The sequence below is a fragment of the Temnothorax nylanderi genome, unplaced genomic scaffold (assembly GCF_030848795.1).
Source record: "Temnothorax nylanderi isolate EJ_2023f unplaced genomic scaffold, tnyl_v1.0 TNYL_tig0088_pilon, whole genome shotgun sequence".
NCBI classification, from domain to species: domain Eukaryota; kingdom Metazoa; phylum Arthropoda; class Insecta; order Hymenoptera; family Formicidae; genus Temnothorax; species Temnothorax nylanderi.
Window position 1 is genome coordinate 119,176 of NW_027249150.1, and position 20,793 is coordinate 139,968.

The following is a 20,793-nucleotide window of genomic DNA, read 5'->3' on the forward strand; positions in this document are numbered from 1 at the left end:
ACGCGGATTAAACTTGTCTCCGTCGTCGTTCACCGAGATTGATCCGCGCGACGGAGAAACCGATGCTGTCAGGCAAAACACACCGTTGAGATTAGTTGTAGTTTGACTCGTCGCGGCTAGTTTCACGGGTCGGTTAACAACGGCGGATCTCCGCTGTCGCATCCAGTCGCAGTTGTCGGTCTGAGAAGTCGCTGAACGCCGAAATTTAACGGGTCTTGGATTTCTTCCGTCTCGTTACAGTTGTCAAATAAAGCGAGAGACAGTTAATTCAATAATTATCGTTAATAATGTCCTATATCGAGGCAAGAGAGATGTTGCACCAAGGATAGCCGCCGATATTGGCGATGCTCGACTTACATGACTCCATCATTATGAATGGAATTAGGTATTGATCGTTAGGCAGACCTCGGGAGTGACGTTTAATTATCCTCCCGGCGATACGCTGTGTTTGTTGTGTGGTCGCGTAAGTGTATTTGTACTGGAATTAAAATAATATTGAATTAAGGGCAGAGAGAGAAAGAGAGAGAGAGAGAGAAAGAGAGACGAAATTAAAATAACGCAGCAAGAAATATTGCATTATTCCATCAATGTCGAACGAGATAGAAAGGTACGCACGGCTCTCGACTCGCGCGGTTAATATTGGTAATATAATATTCACTCTTGCGTGAAACGCGTATTTTTAATTTATTCTCCATTCGTTGATTTTTCCATCAATTTCCCGTAACGCAAATATAATCGCCATTTATTTCAATTTTTATCCCTCTTCTTATTAACCGTTATCCACACGAGTCGAGACCAATTCGCGATATCTTCCTGCATCATCGATGACGAGAGGGTTACGATCCGTGATGGCGGCATAAACTACGTTTTCGCACGAAAAAAAAGAATTAGCTATTATAGCAAATCTAGTCGTAAAATATGGATAACTAACATTTTTTGCAACAAAAGCTATAATTTAGCAATAGTAGCAAAATCTTTTTGCAATTATTACTAAGTAGCAAAAGGTTCAGCAAAACTTTAACAAGAAGTTTTGCTATTATTGCAAAATTATAGCTCTCGCTGCGAAAATGTCAGTTATCCATATTACGACTAGATTTGCTATAGTATTAGTGCTAATCCTTTTTTCCCGTATGAGTTTCGCGTGGAACAGGTATATGTCTCTCGAGTGTTTCGACGCTCGCGTACTCCACGAGATACACGAGCGGTGAAAACAATCAAGCGGAGCGAAAGGGGGGGGGGTTACCTTTTCGTGCCCGGTTGTCGACTTTTCGACAAGGGGATGCAGAGGGTAGGGTACGTCGCGACGAGCGTAATGCTGCGGAACGACAATAATAACTTGCCTCGTTGCACCGCGTGCGATACGTATGTATAAGGAGAGGGAGGGGCGGAGAACACGAGAACCCCGGGGGTATTAGAACAGAACGCGGGCGGTTGTTTGAGAATAATTGAGGAACCGCGCGGGGGTACAAGAGAGAGGGAACCAGATAGCACAGCGTAACGTGAGTAATGCCCAAAGAGGTCTGTCGCGCGTATATACGCGGCGATATATATGTATATAATGCTCATATACATGTACAAAAGTGGAGAGAGAGAAAGAGAGAGAGAGAGAGAGAGAGAGAGAGAGAGAGAGAGAGAGAGAGAGAAAGAGAGAGAGAGAGAGAGAGAGAGAGAGAGAGAGAGAGAGAGAGAGAGAGAGAGAGAGAGAGAGAGAGAGAGAGAGAGAGAGAGAGAGAGAGAGAGAGAGAGAGAGAGAGAGAGAGAGAGAGAGAGAGAGAGAGAGAGAGAGAGAGAGAGAGAGAGAGAGAGAGAGAGAGAGAGAGAGAGAGAGAGAGAGAGAGAGAGAGAGAGAGAGAGAGAGAGAGAGAGAGAGAGAGAGAGAGGGAGGGAGAAGGGATAGGAGGGTGGACGCGGTGGTGGATGGAGAACGGGTTTCTCAGGCGAGGAGGTAACAAAGAAGCTTCTCTTGTCGGAGACGCCGTGTTGATAAATTTCGTCGCATAGTTCCGGCAAGTAGAGCGGAGAGGCGCGAGAGAGAGAGTTCTCTTCCCTCGCCCAAGATAATTTGGCGGTCGACGGTCCTTAATTGGCGCCCGACGTTATCGATAGCGAGTACGTGACGTTAACTTGCGCGGACGCTGGATCCCTTTGGATTAAAATAACGAATGCGCGACTCGTGATTTTAAAGCACCTGGTAGAGAAACCTCTCATGCATGATCGTAGAAGAGGCGGATTTTAAAGCGATTTAAAGGAGGTTTTATAGAAGCTATAATCCAATACTCAAATCAATTTTTTGATAGGTAGTCTTCTAGCGTTTTAAGCTTCTGAAAATTCGATTACAAGGAAGCGAGGAAGATACAAATAGAATTATCCCGAAGAAGCTAATTTCTGACGGTGCGGCTATTCGTGGGTTGATTTCATTTCGTCACATACGCGGGAGGCACGAAATAAGTAAACGCGCACGTATAAGAGACGCAAAAGAAACGCGATCTGTATTCTGTTTGTTCTTTGGCTGTCAACGAGTCGCGGTAATCACCCTTAGGCGATTCGTTCGTACGTAACGTTCATTCGCTCGTCGTCGACCGGGGGCCTTCGTTCGCTGTTTCGCTCGCAGCGATTTGGTCGTCGACAGAAGAAGCGCTTTTAATGCGCGCGCCACCCTCGTCCTTGATGGGAAAATGTAAACGCGAGCGGCGTAGCTAGGGGGACGTCTCGTCCGTTGACGAGGGATTGTAGTACACGCATCGACGAAGCTACGGGTGTGTACATACGCGGTCTCTTTCTTTTCAGTCCCTCCGGTGATAAATATCTCGCCTCTATTTTTGTGCCGCCACGGTAAAACGACGGCTCGATGTAATCGCGGAGGACGCCCACGACGTAATTTTCGACGAAGCCCCTCGCTTCCTCGCCTCGCTTTAAATCACGCCCGATCGCGTATCCCGTTGTTTCGCGGCTGCGGGAAAAAAAAGCCGTCAGATCATTTCGACGAGTCGAGGCAAAGTTTGCGCGCGAGAATATCCGCTTTTCACTTTGCCGTCGAAGACGCGATGGTTATTTTTCCAATTTGATTTCGCTTTCGCGCTTTGTACGCGAGATCCGCGCGCGCGGTCAAGTGGTCCCGCTTGGCACGGGAGTCACGCATCGATTAATAGCAATCATCGCCCTTTCCCTCAATTCTCCCGTTGTACGATTGCGTTGTACATCGCCGGCGGGCCGCCAATGGGAACATGCATATCCGCCAAGTACGGGAAGAGAGCTTTTAGCGGAATAAACTCGGGGAAAAAGAACCCCGAGCGTGCCGCATCCGCTTAGGAAGTAAAAGTGGCTGTTGCTCGACTACAGAGATTGCTTCGAAAAATCAGAATAAATCTCCCGATATTTCAGAGAGAACTTTTTCAAACTGTACGTACGTAAAGTGACAAGACCGAGAAATGCAATCCCCCGAGTTTTAACAAAATTAAATGTCATTTAACAGTATAACAGTAAGTACAAATCGAGACATAAGGCACATTTTTTATCTGAACAAGAGAAATTGAAAGTAAAAGGAACCCAGTTCGCGAAATGACGCAGAATCGCTTCGAATTTTTTCTTTTTGAAAGGGGAGGATAGAGGCTGTGAGGAAGTAAAGAGGGTTTCCGGCATGGCATCTGACGGTTCGGCCGGTTGCTGCGTACCATGGACCAGGAGGGACGCCGTGCGGGACGTTTTGGCGGCATCGTTGCTCGCCACGCAAGTATAGTTGCCGTTATGCGCGGTCGACGCGCTCTGTATCCTCAACGCGAGATCGAACTCGCCGATCTGATGCGTGGTGGCCTCCCGCGCCCTCAACGGCTTGCCGTCCTTCAGCCAGGTGATCTTCAGAGGTGAATCGCCCTCGCTGACCGCGCAGGTTACGTGAACCCGCGCGCCCGCCTGGATATTGTCGGGAAAGCTAAACGGATCGATTTTAGGCGGTACTGCAAATTACAGGAAGCACGAGAGTTTATTTCACATCGCGACGACGTGCGATCGTAGTCGTCGTCATCGGCGTTGCGCCGGAAATAGTCGAGTCGAGAGAAGAAGGAATTTTATGGGGGAAAACGTCTTTTCGATACGTAAGAGTAAATCAAGGGTTAATTGCTTACATAATATTTCGATGCAGGAAAAAAAATAATACTATATATTCGGTTGTTATAAAATGCTGAATTACTTCCAAATCATAGGCCGGTATTCATAGGTCCGTATTCATAGTCCGTTCTTATTTTAAAACCATCTTAAGTAATGTCATAAGATACTAATACGGCACTGTCGATTGGTTTACAGCATCTTAAGATTGTGCTTAAGATGGTCTTAATAAATATAAGATCTGACTATGAATAATGTCCATAGAATCGATTATTTGTCCAATTTCGAGGCTGTGTGCTTATTATGACTGTGTATTTCAGGAAATTTAATAATTTCCTGAAAGACGTTGAAGGAAACAATACAGAATTTATACATTTGCAACGTTTTATAAAATAGCTATATCAGCGGAAAGATTCAATATACGTATATATAGCCATATAGATATATCAGATTTTTGCGATTCGATATCCTCTCGACTCAAAAGATTTGAATTGATGGCACATAAAGAGGATTCAACCATTGCGCGATCAAATTTTATCCAAAAAAAAGTCCCGAGCACATTTTATATATCCTACCTGCGTGCTTTGCTCAATGTGATCGCAGCGTAATAGTCATGCATCTGAAATTATTATTAATCCAAGAAAAGCTTTTAAGATAATATCGACTAAATTGTATTACCTACTTTCTCAAACACTGTGCGCCGTTAGAAAATTCGTTAGAAAACATTCTAATATTAAGTAGTATTATCTAATGGAGAACAACAGCGTCCCTAATTAATTGAGGTGATAATGAATTTTGTATCACACAAACAATTATCGCCACGGTAGAAAAAGATGTTCAGTCATTGTAAAGAGATAGATATCCATCTCTTTTCAATTTAATAAACATCCGTAATTCCATTCATTTCAACATCTCAACATCATTTGCAAGTAATATGATTATAACTTAAACTTTTAAGAGACTTTATGAGCTTTATATAATTGAAAGAATTATAGGATTTCTATCATTTTGAAACGACAACTGCTTTTACAGGCGTTATTTAATGCATCAGGTAATAAATCTTTATATAATTGAAGGATTTATAAGATCTCCATAATTTTGAACCGAGACAACTGCTTTTATAAGCATTATATTTAACATGTATATTAAAATGGCGATAAATCTGTACTTCATGGATATCAAGAATATAAATGTATGGAAGTTTCTTTGCGAAATAATTTATCTCTCGAAATATTCTAGTACTTCGAAAGAGAAATCTTACAGCCGAATGGAGAGGTACGAGCGTCTCTCTCGCGGCAGAAATAAAGCGACGGGGGGGGGGGGTTTCTATTTAAATCACAGAAAGTTCACCGCACTTTCTATCATGCACGAAGGCGGAGGGAGGTCCCGTTCGATCTCGCAAAATAAAACATATGCTTGTAGTTCTTCCATCTACTCGCGCCGACTATATTATACCCACAGGAACGCACTATATTATACGCGTGAAGCGCTACAAATTTTTCGTTTCCTACGATTCTCCGCGGCATCGAGCCGGTATGACGCGTATCGAGAGGAAAATTGTCGTTCCCTCCGATATACGCGAGATAAAAATCCACAAAACGTCCGTGCGCGATTCCGCGCGCACAGCTATCAATTTAAAATTCCCCTACGAAGAGAGATACATCGACCACATTTCATATCGATACGATATTCTTTTATTAGCCGTTTCTATTCTAAAACTTCCGGCGGTATAACTTGTTCCGAGCGACATTTATATTCCTCGCGGAATAACGTACCGTTTGTTATACGTTTTATTCCCCGTAATCGCTACGGAATATTTTCCGAATCGAAATGCGACCGTGGCGAGTGTGGTCGATGGAGAACGCGAGGATGCCGCGCGATTCTTGGCGCGTTTAACAGCGCCTGGCAAAATCTGCAAAAGACGTGATGCATCGACGAACGATTTCTTCCGATAAGTCGACTCGACGTCCCGGCGCGCTTTCATCGTGAAAGCACTTCGTCGCGATTACAGCCAGGACGGTCGTCGTCGAACGACGCACGCACACACTTCCGCGGGACACTGTTGTTCCAATTTAAACAGATAAAATCTTCATGCATAAGAGGGGAATAAGGGAGAGTGGAAATCGGTGGGTGTGCAGGAGCGAGACGACTTTACCTTTGACTTCTATGTGAATGGTCTGCGAATCGGAGCGACCTTGCTTGTTCTTCGCGGTGCACGTGTATGCGCCGCGATCGGTGCTGCTGTCGACTCGATGGAGCACCAGCGTGCCGTTCGCAGACACCTCCTGACGTCGGCTGGTCGGTAATATTTGGCCATCTACGAGGAGAAAATGCGTTCATATTTTGACGGCTTCTTTCGAGTGGAAAAAGGCAGTGACGCGCATGTAAAATCTATTTCTAATTGATTCGAAGGAAGCGGTGAGCGAGATTTGAGATAATTATTGAACTAAAAAATAACGTTAAATTAATGCAACAAGTTTAAATTGTGATTACAATAAATTATAATTATAAATTAAAACTTTTAGATTTATAATTATTTATTAAGAAACATAACAAAGAACAAAGATTAAACATAGCCTGAATATACAAAGTAAGAGTACATGCAAATGGTGAAGTATTAACAAAACTGTTGCTATAATCACAAACACATGTGCACACACTCAGACACGCGATACACATATAGTACATAATACAGAGGACATACGCGTAGAATTATCACTCAAAAGAATGTGTGCCTTTTGATGTTAATTTAGAGAAAACGCAGGTGACGCCATGAAACTAGAGGCTGCGACGTTAAAAGAAGATAGAGAGGAGGAGAATCTTATGGAAGAAAGTAATTTATTAAAGTACTTGATTCTGCACAGTGGAAAAAGACAGCGCGAAACTTACAATTAGTGGAGTGAGGTGTAGGTAAGGACAACATGTGTAGGTAAGGACAAGAGATTAGGATACATGACTGTGAAGTAGTGAGGATATGACGAAAAGGCTAGAGAACACGCAAAAGTAGCCCGGCACTTTGTGTCCACATGCGATTTAAACGACCAAAATGAGTCGAAATAAACGCCAAGTATTTTGATTGAGGACAAACGAGGAATAGGTACAGAGTTAAGAGAGAAGAGAAATATCGAAGGAAAGAAGATGAGACAAAAGTATACAGAAGAGCCGGCGATGAGAAATGAGGATTTGGACATATAGAGAAGATCCATCGTGGTACTATGCAGACCACGAAATGCAGATTGACATTTTGAGATGTCAGAGTTGTTGATAAACGCTTTCAGTTGTGCAAAACATATACGTTCCAGGAGTTTAAAGAGGAAGGAAGCGAGAGAAATGGGACGAAGAGATAAGAAAACCGAGGGGTCACGAGTTTTGGAAATAAGGAGGACGACTGTAAGTTTCCATGAAAAGGGGGAAGTATGAGAGGAGAAGGAATAATTCAGAATATGAACTAGAGGATCTAAACAATGAGGAAGGCAGAGCAGCAGCATGCGACCGGAAAGATCGTACGGACTAGACAAAGGTAAAACGAATGCGATATATTATGCTTAATAATTTTGCAATGAAGTGCATTTTTAATCCATTTTTAGCTTCGATTACGTAATAACGTTGTACCGTATATGTAGCTTACATTTATAGCTCGTCGGAAAATTACAGTTTTCGATATTCAGCAACAAATTTCATATCCCCGTATTCGAACGAAAGCATAATCGCGAAAGTGTTTTTCTTCGCCTGCGGCCAAGCGTGAGTTTTAATCGAAAGTCGCGCCCCGTCCATGGAGGTGCGATATTTGACTTTAAATTATGCATTCGCTTTTCATTGCACGCCGTACGATCCGCGCGACCGTGGCATTGTGAAAATGCGGTTTTCCACTGATTTTGCACCACATTGGCGACGTCACGGCGACGCAGTCGAGTGTTCAATACGCTTCCATAGTCGGCAACCGACTTCGAAATTGTTGCCTTGGTGTATTCTAGGAAGCAGATGAACACAAAAATAACGGCGCATGCAACATGCAATGTTTTTATTAAATAGATAAATGCCAAAAGATCGTAAATATAATACAAAATATATATATATAAACAGATATAAAATGTAAAAATTACACGACTTAGAAAAAATACATAATGCTAAGAATATATAATTATAAAAAATACATAATATTAAAAATATGTAATTTATAGGAATTAACCGTTAAAGATTTTTCACGGGATATTCACGAAACACATAAAAATAAAGTGCAATAGGACAAAAAGTGAAATACATGCATTATTGGATAAATGTAATGTAAAATATAATATAATATATGTAAAATAAAATGTAAAATAATGTAAAATATAATATAAGGTATTGATTCTAAAAATGGAAGTAAAAATCAGAATATAAAGATAACTCAAGTCGAAGTAAAGATAACTCTTTCCATAGCTACCGGACATTTTCGTAGATCCTTAAAAAGCACTCCGCTACGGTGCTTAATGGATCAAATGGCCGTGGGTGGTCGCGCGTGGTCGCTATCGAGCCGTCGTCGCGACGTCGGGAAAGGTTGGAAAAGGAAAGTTGGCGGAACGATCGTTTGAAACTTCCTCGAAGTCGAGTTCATCATTACGAGAGGGAACGCTCGAAGTTCGCCGCGGGCAGAACGGCCGCGCGATCTCAGTCGAAATAAAAGGATTTTCCACGCCTTCTCTCGCTATTACGCGTCAGTCCGCTTTCGCCGCGAGAGATGCGAGAAGTTCGGGAGGGAAAAAAAGCGCCCGGTTTGCCTCGCTTCACGCCGCTCGCCTTTCTGAGGAGAGATCTCCCGACGATGACGGGAGAAATTTCCTGAAGAAAGCGCGACTTTTCATCGGTCGGAGACGCAGTCGTTTATTTATGCGTTCCTCACAGCATCCCGAGTATTTTAATCTTCGCGAGCGCGTTTAATTCCACCACCCACAGCCATGGTGTTTGATGGGAGAAATAAAAGCCGCGGCACGTAGAAGTCGCTGGACTTCGTTAAAGCGGAAGAAACGAGTCGGTTTCGCTCGCGGTTTATCCGCGCGATGCAGCCAAGAGGCTTCGGTGGTTGCTCGCGTGATGTACTGTGACTACGAAAATTCTCTCTATAGAGAGAAAGATGCGAAATTTAGGCGAATATTAGCGCGAATGTTTGAAATACAGTGCACGATGGAGCGATAATCAATTATTTAGAAAAATAATAATTCTACGTTTTAAAATTGCCAAGATTTTTTAGTTGAATGCGATCAACTTCGGTCGAATGGGTGCAATATTTTAATTTATAAAAAGATAAAAAATATAATGACACATACATAACATAAAATATGCAAGTATGTCAGCGTATAAATCGGAAAATATGTTGATATGTTACACTATCATAGAATTGCCATAATGTCGAGGCAACAAATTTTTAATATTAATAGAATGGGTCAATACAATTTCGCGATGGATACAAAACGCTGAAAATCCGTGGTTTGAGAATATCGCGAGCAATGAAATAGTAGAACAAAAATCTCCCGATAATAACAAAGGTTCGGCCCCAGTGAAACGCATACTCCCTTGTCTTCGCCAACCGAAGGTTGGCAGCAGTCGGGAGAAAAAGAGTCGCATTATTCTTCTCCGATCTCCGCACTAGATTTTTAATTCGTGATATACAGAGTGATTTTAGTAACTAGAAATCCTTTTGCATGCAGAATAAAATAAGAAGAATTATTTATGCTAAAAGAACATGTATATAGGCAATTCCACGTCAAATCGGATAAGAATGACTTCGTATTTTTTTAATAAAAACTTTTCACGTGAAATATAGGTATATAAAACAAAGAGATATCGTTTCTTCATAAAATAAATAATATGTTCTAGAATAAAATGAAAAATGAGATAACATTATTTAAAACATTTTTTTAAATGTACTTTTTGGTAAAAAAAATAATTAAACATTTCAATTTCTTATAACAATTGGAATTTTTTTGTAACAAAACAAACTATTTTTCTAAAAAAGATTGTCTCCTTTATAGCTTTAAGATGCATTTCTTAAGATTTCTCTACGACAAATATAACCAGAAATATTAATTTTTAAAGTTGACGACTGCTTCGAAAATTGAATTGCTTATAATTTCCACAAAAAAATATTTCGGGCAAACAAAAAACAAAAAATACGTACCTCTTTATTTTATGTATATTTTACGTGAATAAAGTTTTAATTTAAAAAATACGAGGTCATTTCTTGTCCGATTTAATATAGAATTGCCCATTTAATTACATTTGAAAAAAGCTATATCTTGCATTGTTTAAAAATGCATTGTAAAAAAGTGCATTGTTTAAAAATATATAATCACAAAATAATAAAACATACTAAATAGTGAAAGATGTATTAAAATTATTTTTTTTTACTTATTGTTAGAATGTTTTTAGACTTTATCTTGACTTGTTGGAAAAGAGCTAGAACCTAATCTACTTATTAGAATCATAAAAATTTCTCATATGGAGATCAGATTTTAGTGGAAAAAAATAAAGCAGCGTTTGCGAGTAATCGTGTGTAAAACCGTCTAAATGTTTACACGAGCAATGGACCACGCTGACCTCGTTTCGATTAATCGAGCTAGCGATATATTTTTCGGAAAAAAAAAACCCATAACGTCGAGTTTCTTTAGAAATGGGTCGGATGGGAAACCGTGATTGAACCACAACAACGACGAACCTTTCTCCCAGGTGATGCTGGCGATCGGAAAGCCTGCGACGGGACACTTGATGACGGTCGTCTCGCCGGCCACGGCGGCGTAGTTTCCCATCGTTCGCACATGAGGCAGCCCGTAAATATTGAGCCGGGCGGCGTGATGCGCCTTTGCGACGCGGTTCACCGCCGAGCACCTGTACTCGCCGCCGTCCTCCACTCGCACGGCACTTATGTTCACGTGGGATATCACGTCGCCGTGCACCGTCACGTACTGGCCTATCATGAATCTGCAAGGAAATCGCTTTTACTAATTTATCTGCCAGATATCCACAACGATTTTCTATCGGCGAGAAAACCCACCCCCCGTTCGCGCGGAGGAAAGCTCGATATTGTCGGCGGTCCGCGCTAAGATTCTTTTGTCGTTCGCTAAATTACATGTCTGGAAGAAATTTCCAGAAGTAATAAAATTTTTTTAGGTCTCTCTTGTTGTTCGCTAAATTATATATTTGGAAGGGATTTTCAGAAATAATAAAATTTCTTTAGATCTCTTTTGTCGTTCGCTAAATTAAATATCTGGAAAGAATTTTAACGAATAAACACGTTTCTTTAGATTTCTTCTATTGAAATAGATGTTACATTCAAAGAAACTCTACATATAAGAACATAATGTGTGAGAATAAATTCAAATTTAATATTTTCACAATGTAAATGGTCCTTTATACTCGTCATTATGTCGAAACTCAAAATCAAATTAATACATTAATTTTTGTTGTAAGTTATATACCCATCACGATTTGATTTTTACAATTCTTTTACCAACTGCAGGGGATCCATTTCTTAAGTTGATCCCACATTACGAGAAAACACTCTTCTCGTAACGATCCCCCTTTCCCGACAAGATTATTCTTATCGCGACTCGCCGCCGGCGATAATAATTTCGCCGGCGAACCGCGGAAACGCGAAATTATCTCATCCCCGTCGCCAGTTATCCTCGACTTATGCGAACGCCCGTTAAATCCATCGGAATCCGGCCCGGCTTTTAAAAACGTCCAGACTGAACAGCGTGATTGGTAATTTTCCTCTCAATTGGTTCAGAGAATCGAAGCCCGCGGGGGCCTATATCGAGGCTCTCCCACGAGAGCCTCCGCCTCCGCCGGATAGAAGCCCCCCGAGCTTCCACAACGATTTCCCGACGATCCCGCGTAATACCCCGGAGTTAATAACCCCGAATAATCTCTCCCCGCGTGTGCATCGTGTCCGTCGATTTTTGATGCCATAAACTTCCGTCCGGCGGAAGAAAGGAGGTATAAAGAGCGGTGGATCAAGTTACGGGGATACCGCGTGCCCCCCCCCCGTATTTCCCGTCTTCCGACGGAGAAGTTTGCGCGAGGAAAACTGCTTGTCCTACCTGTCGTTTTGCGGAAGGGGAAACCCATCCAGTGTCCAGGAGAAGTGCGGCGTAGGGTTGCCCATCGCGATGCACTTGAGCGACACCGAGGGACCCGGCTGCATCGTCTGCTCGATGAACTTGTACAGAAGTTGCGGCGCAGCGTCTAGAAATTCGCGGTTATCGAAGAATAATTCACTGGTAAAGTGAAAACCGTTATCGAACAAAAAATATGTGATGAAGTTGTGAGATCTTTTTTTTCGAGACTCAGTTATTGAATCGCGAAAAAAAGGACTCAGGGTTTTCGAGGCAACTTCATTTGAGTTCCTTATTTAATCATAATTACAAATAGGGTGGTACGAATATCAAATTGACTCTCAAAATCTAGCAAATTGGTTCATATTTTAAAACCAGATTTCTAGCTGAATTTCTTACCAGAGACGCGACTATAAATACGGATATAAATGCTATTTAAGGCTGATTTAATTATAGTCTTAATTATCTATAACGTTCAAATCAGAAAATGAGATCGCAGTAATTTCAAATATCATAAAATTAATCTTTGCTTTAATTGAGTCATTTACATTCGTTTTAATTGTTATTAATTGTTATCATTATCGCGATATATACTTCTTAGTCGTTTTTTATCGTGCCCGAGCGTTGTGATCCCTCTGCTGATATCTGTGCGTCAGATAAATGGAATCTACAATTTAACGCCGATTCCGACCGGCAAACATAGAGAGGTTCTCATGGCAAGAGATATAATCTCGGTTGCCATTGCCTTCCAAGAGGTGGCAATCGAATAAAAGCCGACGATTTCAGTCGGATTTCAACTCGGATCCTCATTAGAGCAGCGCACATCTGTCTGCGCCATCGCGATATTATCTCGTTAAAAAATACTTAGTAAGTTTTGAATTCTTACTTGATAAATTGGCATTTCTGCCTGATAAATTGAAGAGTGAGTTTATGAGTTTTGTCTATTTATAGTTAATGCTTTTTAAAATATTATTAGTTAATCTATTTCCCGTTATGAAATACATTTTATTTTGCAATTACAATTTAATAATCAGTTTTAATCATAGCGTTTTAATACGTATCGATTGAATTTTTAAAGTAACCATCAATATCTGCAAAAATAACTGGAGAAATTGCGATTTTACAATAGCATCAAGAGTGTTTACTTTCGCTCGTTGAATTTGCGTAACAATAATACCACAAGTAAACCACATCGGTTGCGCAACCAGTTGCAGCTGTAGGAATTTTGAAATTGCGGCGTGCTCCACGTAGCAGTGCGTCTAAATCTACATATAGCTACCCTTATACGCTACCCTACATATACGCGCGTAACTCGCGCAAACTGCAGGAAATATTCAGGGAAAATCTTCGTGCGATAGTCGGGATTTTCTTCAAATTGTCGTCGCGTGGAATAAGAAGGCAAGAGAGAAAGAGAGAGAATTTCTCAAACCACTACTCGCCCAAAACAGACTCGCGTCTCTAGACAAATGCGACACCGAGATAAACTAGAAAAATCGTGCAACTACGACCAGAAGAGATTGTATAAAAATAATTTGTCAGGATTGACGACGATAATCCCGTTACAATCGATTTTACTTCGAAACCTTAAGCCGCTTCAATTCGAGTGATCTAAATCAGGGATCGCGATTTTAGTAAACATTGACGAATCTTTCGGGCTATCCCGGACCCATGGTAGTCGCCGCGAGCTAACTATCGCGGGGAATGCGAGTTAGCTTCCGCCGGAATGTCGGGGTCCCGCCTGAATCAGGTGCATGCATCCAGCGCGTTGCGCATACGCGCATCTCCATGCACAGCACGCAGCACGGGGGGAGACAGTGCGGGGGCCGGGGGCCCGCCTGCGGCGGTCATCGCCGTGGAAATGGCCCTGGGTCGCCGCAAGGCAGCGGCGGGCACGTACGGGAAGGGGGGGGGGAGAGTATTACGCACGCAACATTTACATGACAACCCCAACGGTGCGCGCGGGCGGAACTATCGATCTGCGGTTTGACGCCTGAACTCGAGTGCCGCCCGGTGAATTAACCCCAAATTATAGAGCCGACAATAACCCCGAGCGCGCGCGGATGTTGCACAGAGCGGCGTGGCCTGGGGCCTGGGGTCGAGTTGATTCGAGGCGGTTGTTTGCCCCCGCGGCGTAAATCAGAATACCCCCTTGCGTGCTCTCGCATCGCGCGTGCCACGCCCCGCATTCGCGGGCCCCGCGTTCCGTTCCGTTGCCCGTGAACCCCGTGCGTCGTCGTCACTTGTTGTTGTCGACGACAAGCCCGACCGACCGACTTGCGTTTTCATCGGTCGATCTATGTCGGTATACGTGATGTAAACTATAGATTTTCACAATGCTGGCAGTGAATATCGAAACGCAGCCTGGACATCCAGCAGTGAAAACAATTGGTTGATAAATTTTTCATCAATTTATTTTCCCTCTTCATTTTTCAAAAAAATATATAGTATTTCTAAATATTTTACCTATAAAAATAGGTACACAGAAAAAAAAGAAGTGTTAAATCAACACTGATAGGTATACTTGTATATACGCAAGAATTATATATTCTTCTTATGAGAATTTTAACTTTTTATTTCAACTTTTTTTCTCCGATTGAATTATATGAAACTTCGTTTAACTATATAAATAACTTCAGTCAAACACGTTTTCTTCGTTCAATGCAATATAATCTCATTTCAAGATTATATATTCTTGCGTATTATATACAAGTATATCAGTGTTGATTTGACACTTCTTTTTTTTCTGTGTATACCTTAATCCTCAGTAGTTCTAGTATATCAACTTCTCACATGGAACGAAGGCACAAGCTTATATAATTTTGAAAGGGACAACCTCGCAAAAGGTGTCAGTCTCAATTTCTCCACACGTGACAGTCTGACACGTCTTTCTATTCTGACGTACGCCTCGACCCCATTAATTTATGAAGACAGGACTGAACATATAGTAGCGTAAAACGACACAAAGTTAAGTACATAATTAATACACGTAATGATGATTACTGCCCTTCGTGACGCAATTCCGGACCTAATTCCATCAAGCAAAGACGCGCGCGACCTACTTCCGGAAAGCTCTTCATTTTCGCTCGTTTATAACTCGAGAACTGTTAGAGAGCCTTGACATTTTCATTAAAGGCTAATCAACTTCAAAGAACCTATCATTGAAATTAAGCTCGCGTTGCGAAGCTCTCGCTGCATCATCCCCTGCAGGCGCTTCCATTTTTCTCGGCGCAACACGGGAGAACGCTTCTCATATCTCCGCGCTGTCAATACGCGTGAAACGTTTCCATTAGTTTTGGCGGGGTTATACGTCGATCGCTGTGTGTATCGCTTTCATGCGCGGCGAATCGGTATAATCCTTGACAGATTTGCAGCGACGAGGACGGCCCGACAACGTCGATTCCGCCATCGACATCGGTTCGCGCGACTTTGTCACGAGCGATTACTCCGGGCCGGGCTATTACACGGCCGGGCTTTGTGTAATTAATGCATGCAAACAACGCATGCTGCGTGCAAATTCATTGAGACCGATGATTCCGACGCACCTCTCGTTATTTACCTCTGCGCCGATTCGACGGCGCGCTGTCAACAAAGTGGAAATTTGCCAGAATCCGGGGCCGGAAAATAATTTAACGCTCCGCGTGGCCGGCCTGGCTTCGTATTTAATATCGCGTTATCGTAAAATTCACGAGCGCGTAACGAGCGCAAAGTATCATTAAAATGTCGCCGATAGAGGTAGCGTCAGACTCCTGGTGTCAGTCAATTGGAAATAAAATTTGAAAAGTTATTACTGCAGCTGTTTCTGAAATTTGTTACGCCCGTGAAAGAAATTAATTACGATACTAATAAGAAGACTTTCAACTGACGAAAATAAGAACTGACGAAATCACGATTAAAATAACGCAAGCAAGAAGTCGTTTTGAGTTATATCTGTACGACAGCATAAAGTTGCAATAAAATATACGTTGTCCGCAAGGTGATTGCAGATAGGTGTAGATTCGGAGATTGTTTAGGAACGTGAGTGTTCTGTAGACATGTACAACACGATATTCCGTTTCTCTAATCTAGTAAGACACAGGGCATCGCTATATATATAATCCAGGATTAGTTAACTCCCGACTATCGGTGCGCAACTTAACCCGGGACCCTACATCAACGTCGCTTAGTACTAACCGCGATTTAAAGCCGCCCCCCCACCGTTTGCGCCAGCCGCCTGGCGATCCAGAAAGAGACGGAAAATCGTTAAGTGGAATTAATTAACCCAGATTGTCGACGCGCCGCAACGCTGCGGGAAAGCTAAGCGACGGTGCGCCTTGGGGGCACAACTATACGATTCTTCATTATTATTATTAGTTTCTTTTAAGAGACACTAAAAGCGCCCCCACGAAGTTTCCAACCTTTTACGGGCGGGAGACCCGCTCTCACCCGCGCGATTTTACCCTTAATCGAATGGTGCGGCGGTTGGTACCGATTAGGGCGCGGAAGGCGATAAAGTGATGGAGCGGGTTCGATTCGATATAGTAGTCGATACGAAATTTCAGTTAAGCAGTCTACCAAAGCTGGAAAAATGCCAGCGACCTATCTTCGGTTTTTCAATTTTAAAATGTACCCTTATGGTTCAAGATCATTTTTTTTCGAATAGTTAAAATATATATATAAAATAATATGTATTATAATATGTATATATTATATATAACATTGTACTTATATATTATATATTCATATATGTAATATAAAATATATAAATATATAATTGTTAATTTTCAAAATTACACTGCAAATCCAAGTGTGTTATTTTAGCCGAAGATCTTCTTCGCGATACACATTTCTTGCCGTTTTAAATCACGTCATTTAACACGATTGAACGTATTAACTTTTAATTTAATATGATTAAACGTGTTGAATGACGTAATTTAACACATAAAGAAAAACGTAAAAAGAGCTTCTGTTTAATGTGTCATTTTTAGACGTTTATGTGTGTAAAAATAACATACTTGGATTTGCAGTGTAGTGTTGAAAATCGAGTTGCAATAATCTCGAAAAACATTTTTCTCATTTTACTTGCTCATTTACTTTTATTATTGTATGTGAAGCAAACAAACGTCGACCTATGTATGAAGCGTGAAAATAAAACTGGCAGCAATGACACAATCACGAATTTATGTAAACGCGAGCACGCGTTCGATTTCGTACAAGATCGATCGTTCGAAATTACAATCGCGGGAGGAACTACCGCTCTTACGAGGCGATGCTGATTCGGTTACGATTCTCATTTGGCTCGCGTTCAAAAGTGCCTATTTCGTCGCGAATCAGCAGTTTCCCGCGTAATTTTGCCGGTCCGTTCCATTGTGATCCCTTTGTTCGATCGAACGAAAATCGTGAAAATACCGAGGATTCTATTCCCTTTGCGTATCGTGCTTTTTCCTGCCTGGCCCCAGCCTTCTCAGTTCTACGCACGGTTTACGATCGTTATGGAACCTCGCTTCTTTGATTCTCTCCTTTTGTTAACGTAAGAGGATTTACCGGGCCGTCCAATTATTCCGTATTTCGCGTCGTGACGACGACAACGATGATGATGACACACACGTTACACTGGCAAATCGCATTAAACGCACTCAAAAATTGCTCAGAAAGGTATCGCGCACGGTAATGGCGATGGTTCTCTCGCAAAAGGTCGCAAAACGAGCAAGTCGCGCGAAAGTCGTGTGTTTCGCAATTCGAGTAAATGCGTATGAATAGATACGGCACTCTCGAATATAATATCGCGCGAAAGAGTCGCGACTTACCTCGCAAATTCATATCGCATCTGAAATAAATTATTTCCTCTTTTTGCAAGGGGGAAAAAAGAAAAAGTCGAAAAATGCCGGGTGAGCTGCCGTTGCTGCTGTTGGCGATTTAAAGCACGATTCCCTCGTTTCATTGAGCCGCGTCCCACTTTTCGCATGCCCGCCGGCAACTTTTTCACCCGGATATCGTTTAATTGCGATAAAAACGATCAGTGGAATTTTCATATGTTCCATTTCCGAAAAGGTCGAGGTATTTCCGGAATTTTCGAGCATTCTATATATAGGATGTGACGCTCTAATTATTAAACGCAATTGTGAAAAAATAGTCGAATTTGGATGGACCGCTCGTTAACGTGTGACCTATCCTATTAGTGCGTTAAAGGAAGTCGTGAGGAAAACTGAAGAAACGTTAATATATAACATCCCCTCATAACTTGTCGTCGATTACAGTAAGATATTCACTTTAACATAAAAGATTTATAATTCATTGAAGAAGTTTTGACGGGTTTGCTTTCAACTTTTCTCTCCTCCTTTTCATTCAGAATTTAAGAAGCATAAATAAAGAATTTCGAGCGCCGGTGGATAAAGTCTTCGAGATTTGCGGGGGTGAACCTCTGCATTTTTTAATAAAAAAATTCTTGATTCTACGGTTGTTCCGAGTCCCTTCGAATATCCGCGACCCGGCTTTTTACATCAGCCGAGTGTCTTCATTTATAATCTGTTTAATCCAAACGAGACAAAGACGGCGGGGACTAATGTGCAGGTCCGAGAGCACGCATTCATTCTCGCTCGCTTCGTGCGCGCAGGCATCTTAAGACGGTCGAGAAAGCGACAGCGGTCGTTTAAGGTAATGGATTATGTCGCGCGAAAACGCCCGCCCGTCGTCTCAACCGTTTTAAAGACGACAATGACGACGACAACGACGACGACGGAATATTCGTCCGGTCGCCATTCGTTTCCGCTCGCGCGATACTCGCTCCCCTTCTTTTCACCGGCCATCCTCCTTCCAATCTCTCTCCGGTCGACCAACCCCCCTGACTAAGACAAATAGCGCGTATTTATTTCGCGGCACGCCGGCTAGTGGATTTCTCCTTTCTCCATTATGCATCGCCCTCGTTAAGCATTTCTCCGCTTTTTCCTTCTCTTTCATCTCCCTTTTTGTCCCGAGGTTCGCCCAACCGCGTTTCTCCGTTTACCCCGTCGATCTCATGCCACGATCGGGTTTTCCTGGCTTGTGCCCTTATTTTTCCTTCGTCGATCCATATACCGACACAACACGTCGATTCGCGAGAACGTTTGAACGATTGCACCTACTGAACAAGTAAAGGACTCGACAACGGAAACGGAGGAAGGAACGATATACATTCCCTAAGAGAATTCTTGTCTCCAAATAACATTATTAATCCCATTAATTTATCCAACGTTTATCAATTTTTCTATAATTTGAACGTCCTTTATATTTTTAATGATTCTAATTCACGGACTTTTTGTTGAATATTCTAAACAATCTATTGATTGAAAAATTTAATTTTTATACAAAGATATTATCTTTTCAAGATAAATGATATTCTTTTCGCAACTATAAGCTTAGTTAGCATAAAAGAATAAGAGAAATAATTAATGTAAATTAAAATAAATTAATAACTTATCCTTTAGCTGTGACTTTGACATAAGTTGACTAATTATTATCCTTCCATACTTCTCATCGTATTCGCGGGAAATTGAATAATAATAGCTCGATAATAGCGCGGTGAATGAACGTCGTCCATAATTAAAAATACGCCGTCATTTAGTAGCATAATAAGACGGCTTTCGGACAGTGTATCTATATGTATTCAATGGAACTATACTTTATAAAGCGGCCGGTAAAAGCTGCAAAAGGTCGCAAAAAGAGGATGAGAGGAGACACAACTTTGGCAATAGAGTTTTCCACCGTCGGTTAATGGTGTACCGTTAATAGCCTTAATTTAGCCTTATTATTTCCTGGAGGGAACTTTCACAAAACTTCGCCAAAGTTGCGCGGTAGCGCTCGTTCGCATTCACGCTAATCCATTCCGACTTTCGCGTATAATACTTTAAATATAATACTACTACAATATCTCGAGAATCTTCTGGCTTCTTTGTCTCAAAAGCAGAGATTAGGAGAAGATTATTAGAAGAAAAATGTAAACAGTTGAATCGCATCTGTGTACACAAACAAGGCATCTTAATTATTTAATTAACAAAGATTAATTTCCTTAAGCACGCCAATTTAAAGTCTTAGTATTTAATACCTGTTACTTAGTTTGACTTGGTAAAAATGTATTACAAATATTTATCATGCGATTAATATTCAATTAATTTACTGCGACTTATTAAGCATGATCCATATCCTTTTTGACGTAAATTGACCAATGAAGGACTATAGTGACTTAATATTACATGAAAATCGAGGGACATGAAGGTAATGCGTGGAAAATAATGAATCGAATGAGTTTTACCTCCCAAACGTAATTCGGCCGTGGCCTGCACCATCTCGTAGTCATTTTTGGCGAAGCACTGGTACATCCCTTTGTCGTCTCTCACGATAGAAGATATACGCAACGCCGAGCCGTCGTTACCCGTGACTTTGCTCCTACCCGATGATCCCTCACGCACAGGAAGACCGTCCTTCGCCCATGAGATTACCGGATGTGGCTGACCGGTGACGGAGCACTGAAATTCCGCGTCCTTCCCCAGGTCTACGGTCACCTAGAAACACGAGAAACATATATGGATTAATACCACGCGACACACAATGCGACGAAATGTAATATAATATTTGACTATAATAATCT

General features: G+C 41.7%; 1 protein-coding gene across 3 annotated transcripts in view; it reads right to left on the bottom strand.

Annotated features, from left to right (window-relative positions):
• LOC139774849 (cell adhesion molecule Dscam2) overlaps positions 1 to 20,793 on the bottom strand; it is a 166,484-nt gene that overhangs the window by 23,860 nt on the left and 121,831 nt on the right. For 2 of the 3 annotated variants that reach the window (XM_071710345.1, XM_071710343.1), the window contains exons 7-10: positions 20,458 to 20,707; positions 12,180 to 12,324; positions 10,796 to 11,058; positions 6,257 to 6,418 (exon numbers count right to left, since the gene is read on the bottom strand). In XM_071710345.1, the coding sequence (XP_071566446.1) occupies positions 6,257 to 6,418; positions 10,796 to 11,058; positions 12,180 to 12,324; positions 20,458 to 20,707 (820 nt within the window). Of the gene's footprint in view, positions 1 to 3,671; positions 3,954 to 6,256; positions 6,419 to 10,795; positions 11,059 to 12,179; positions 12,325 to 20,457; positions 20,708 to 20,793 lie in introns of all 3 variants that reach the window. The other variant, XM_071710344.1, reaches the window with a different exon arrangement.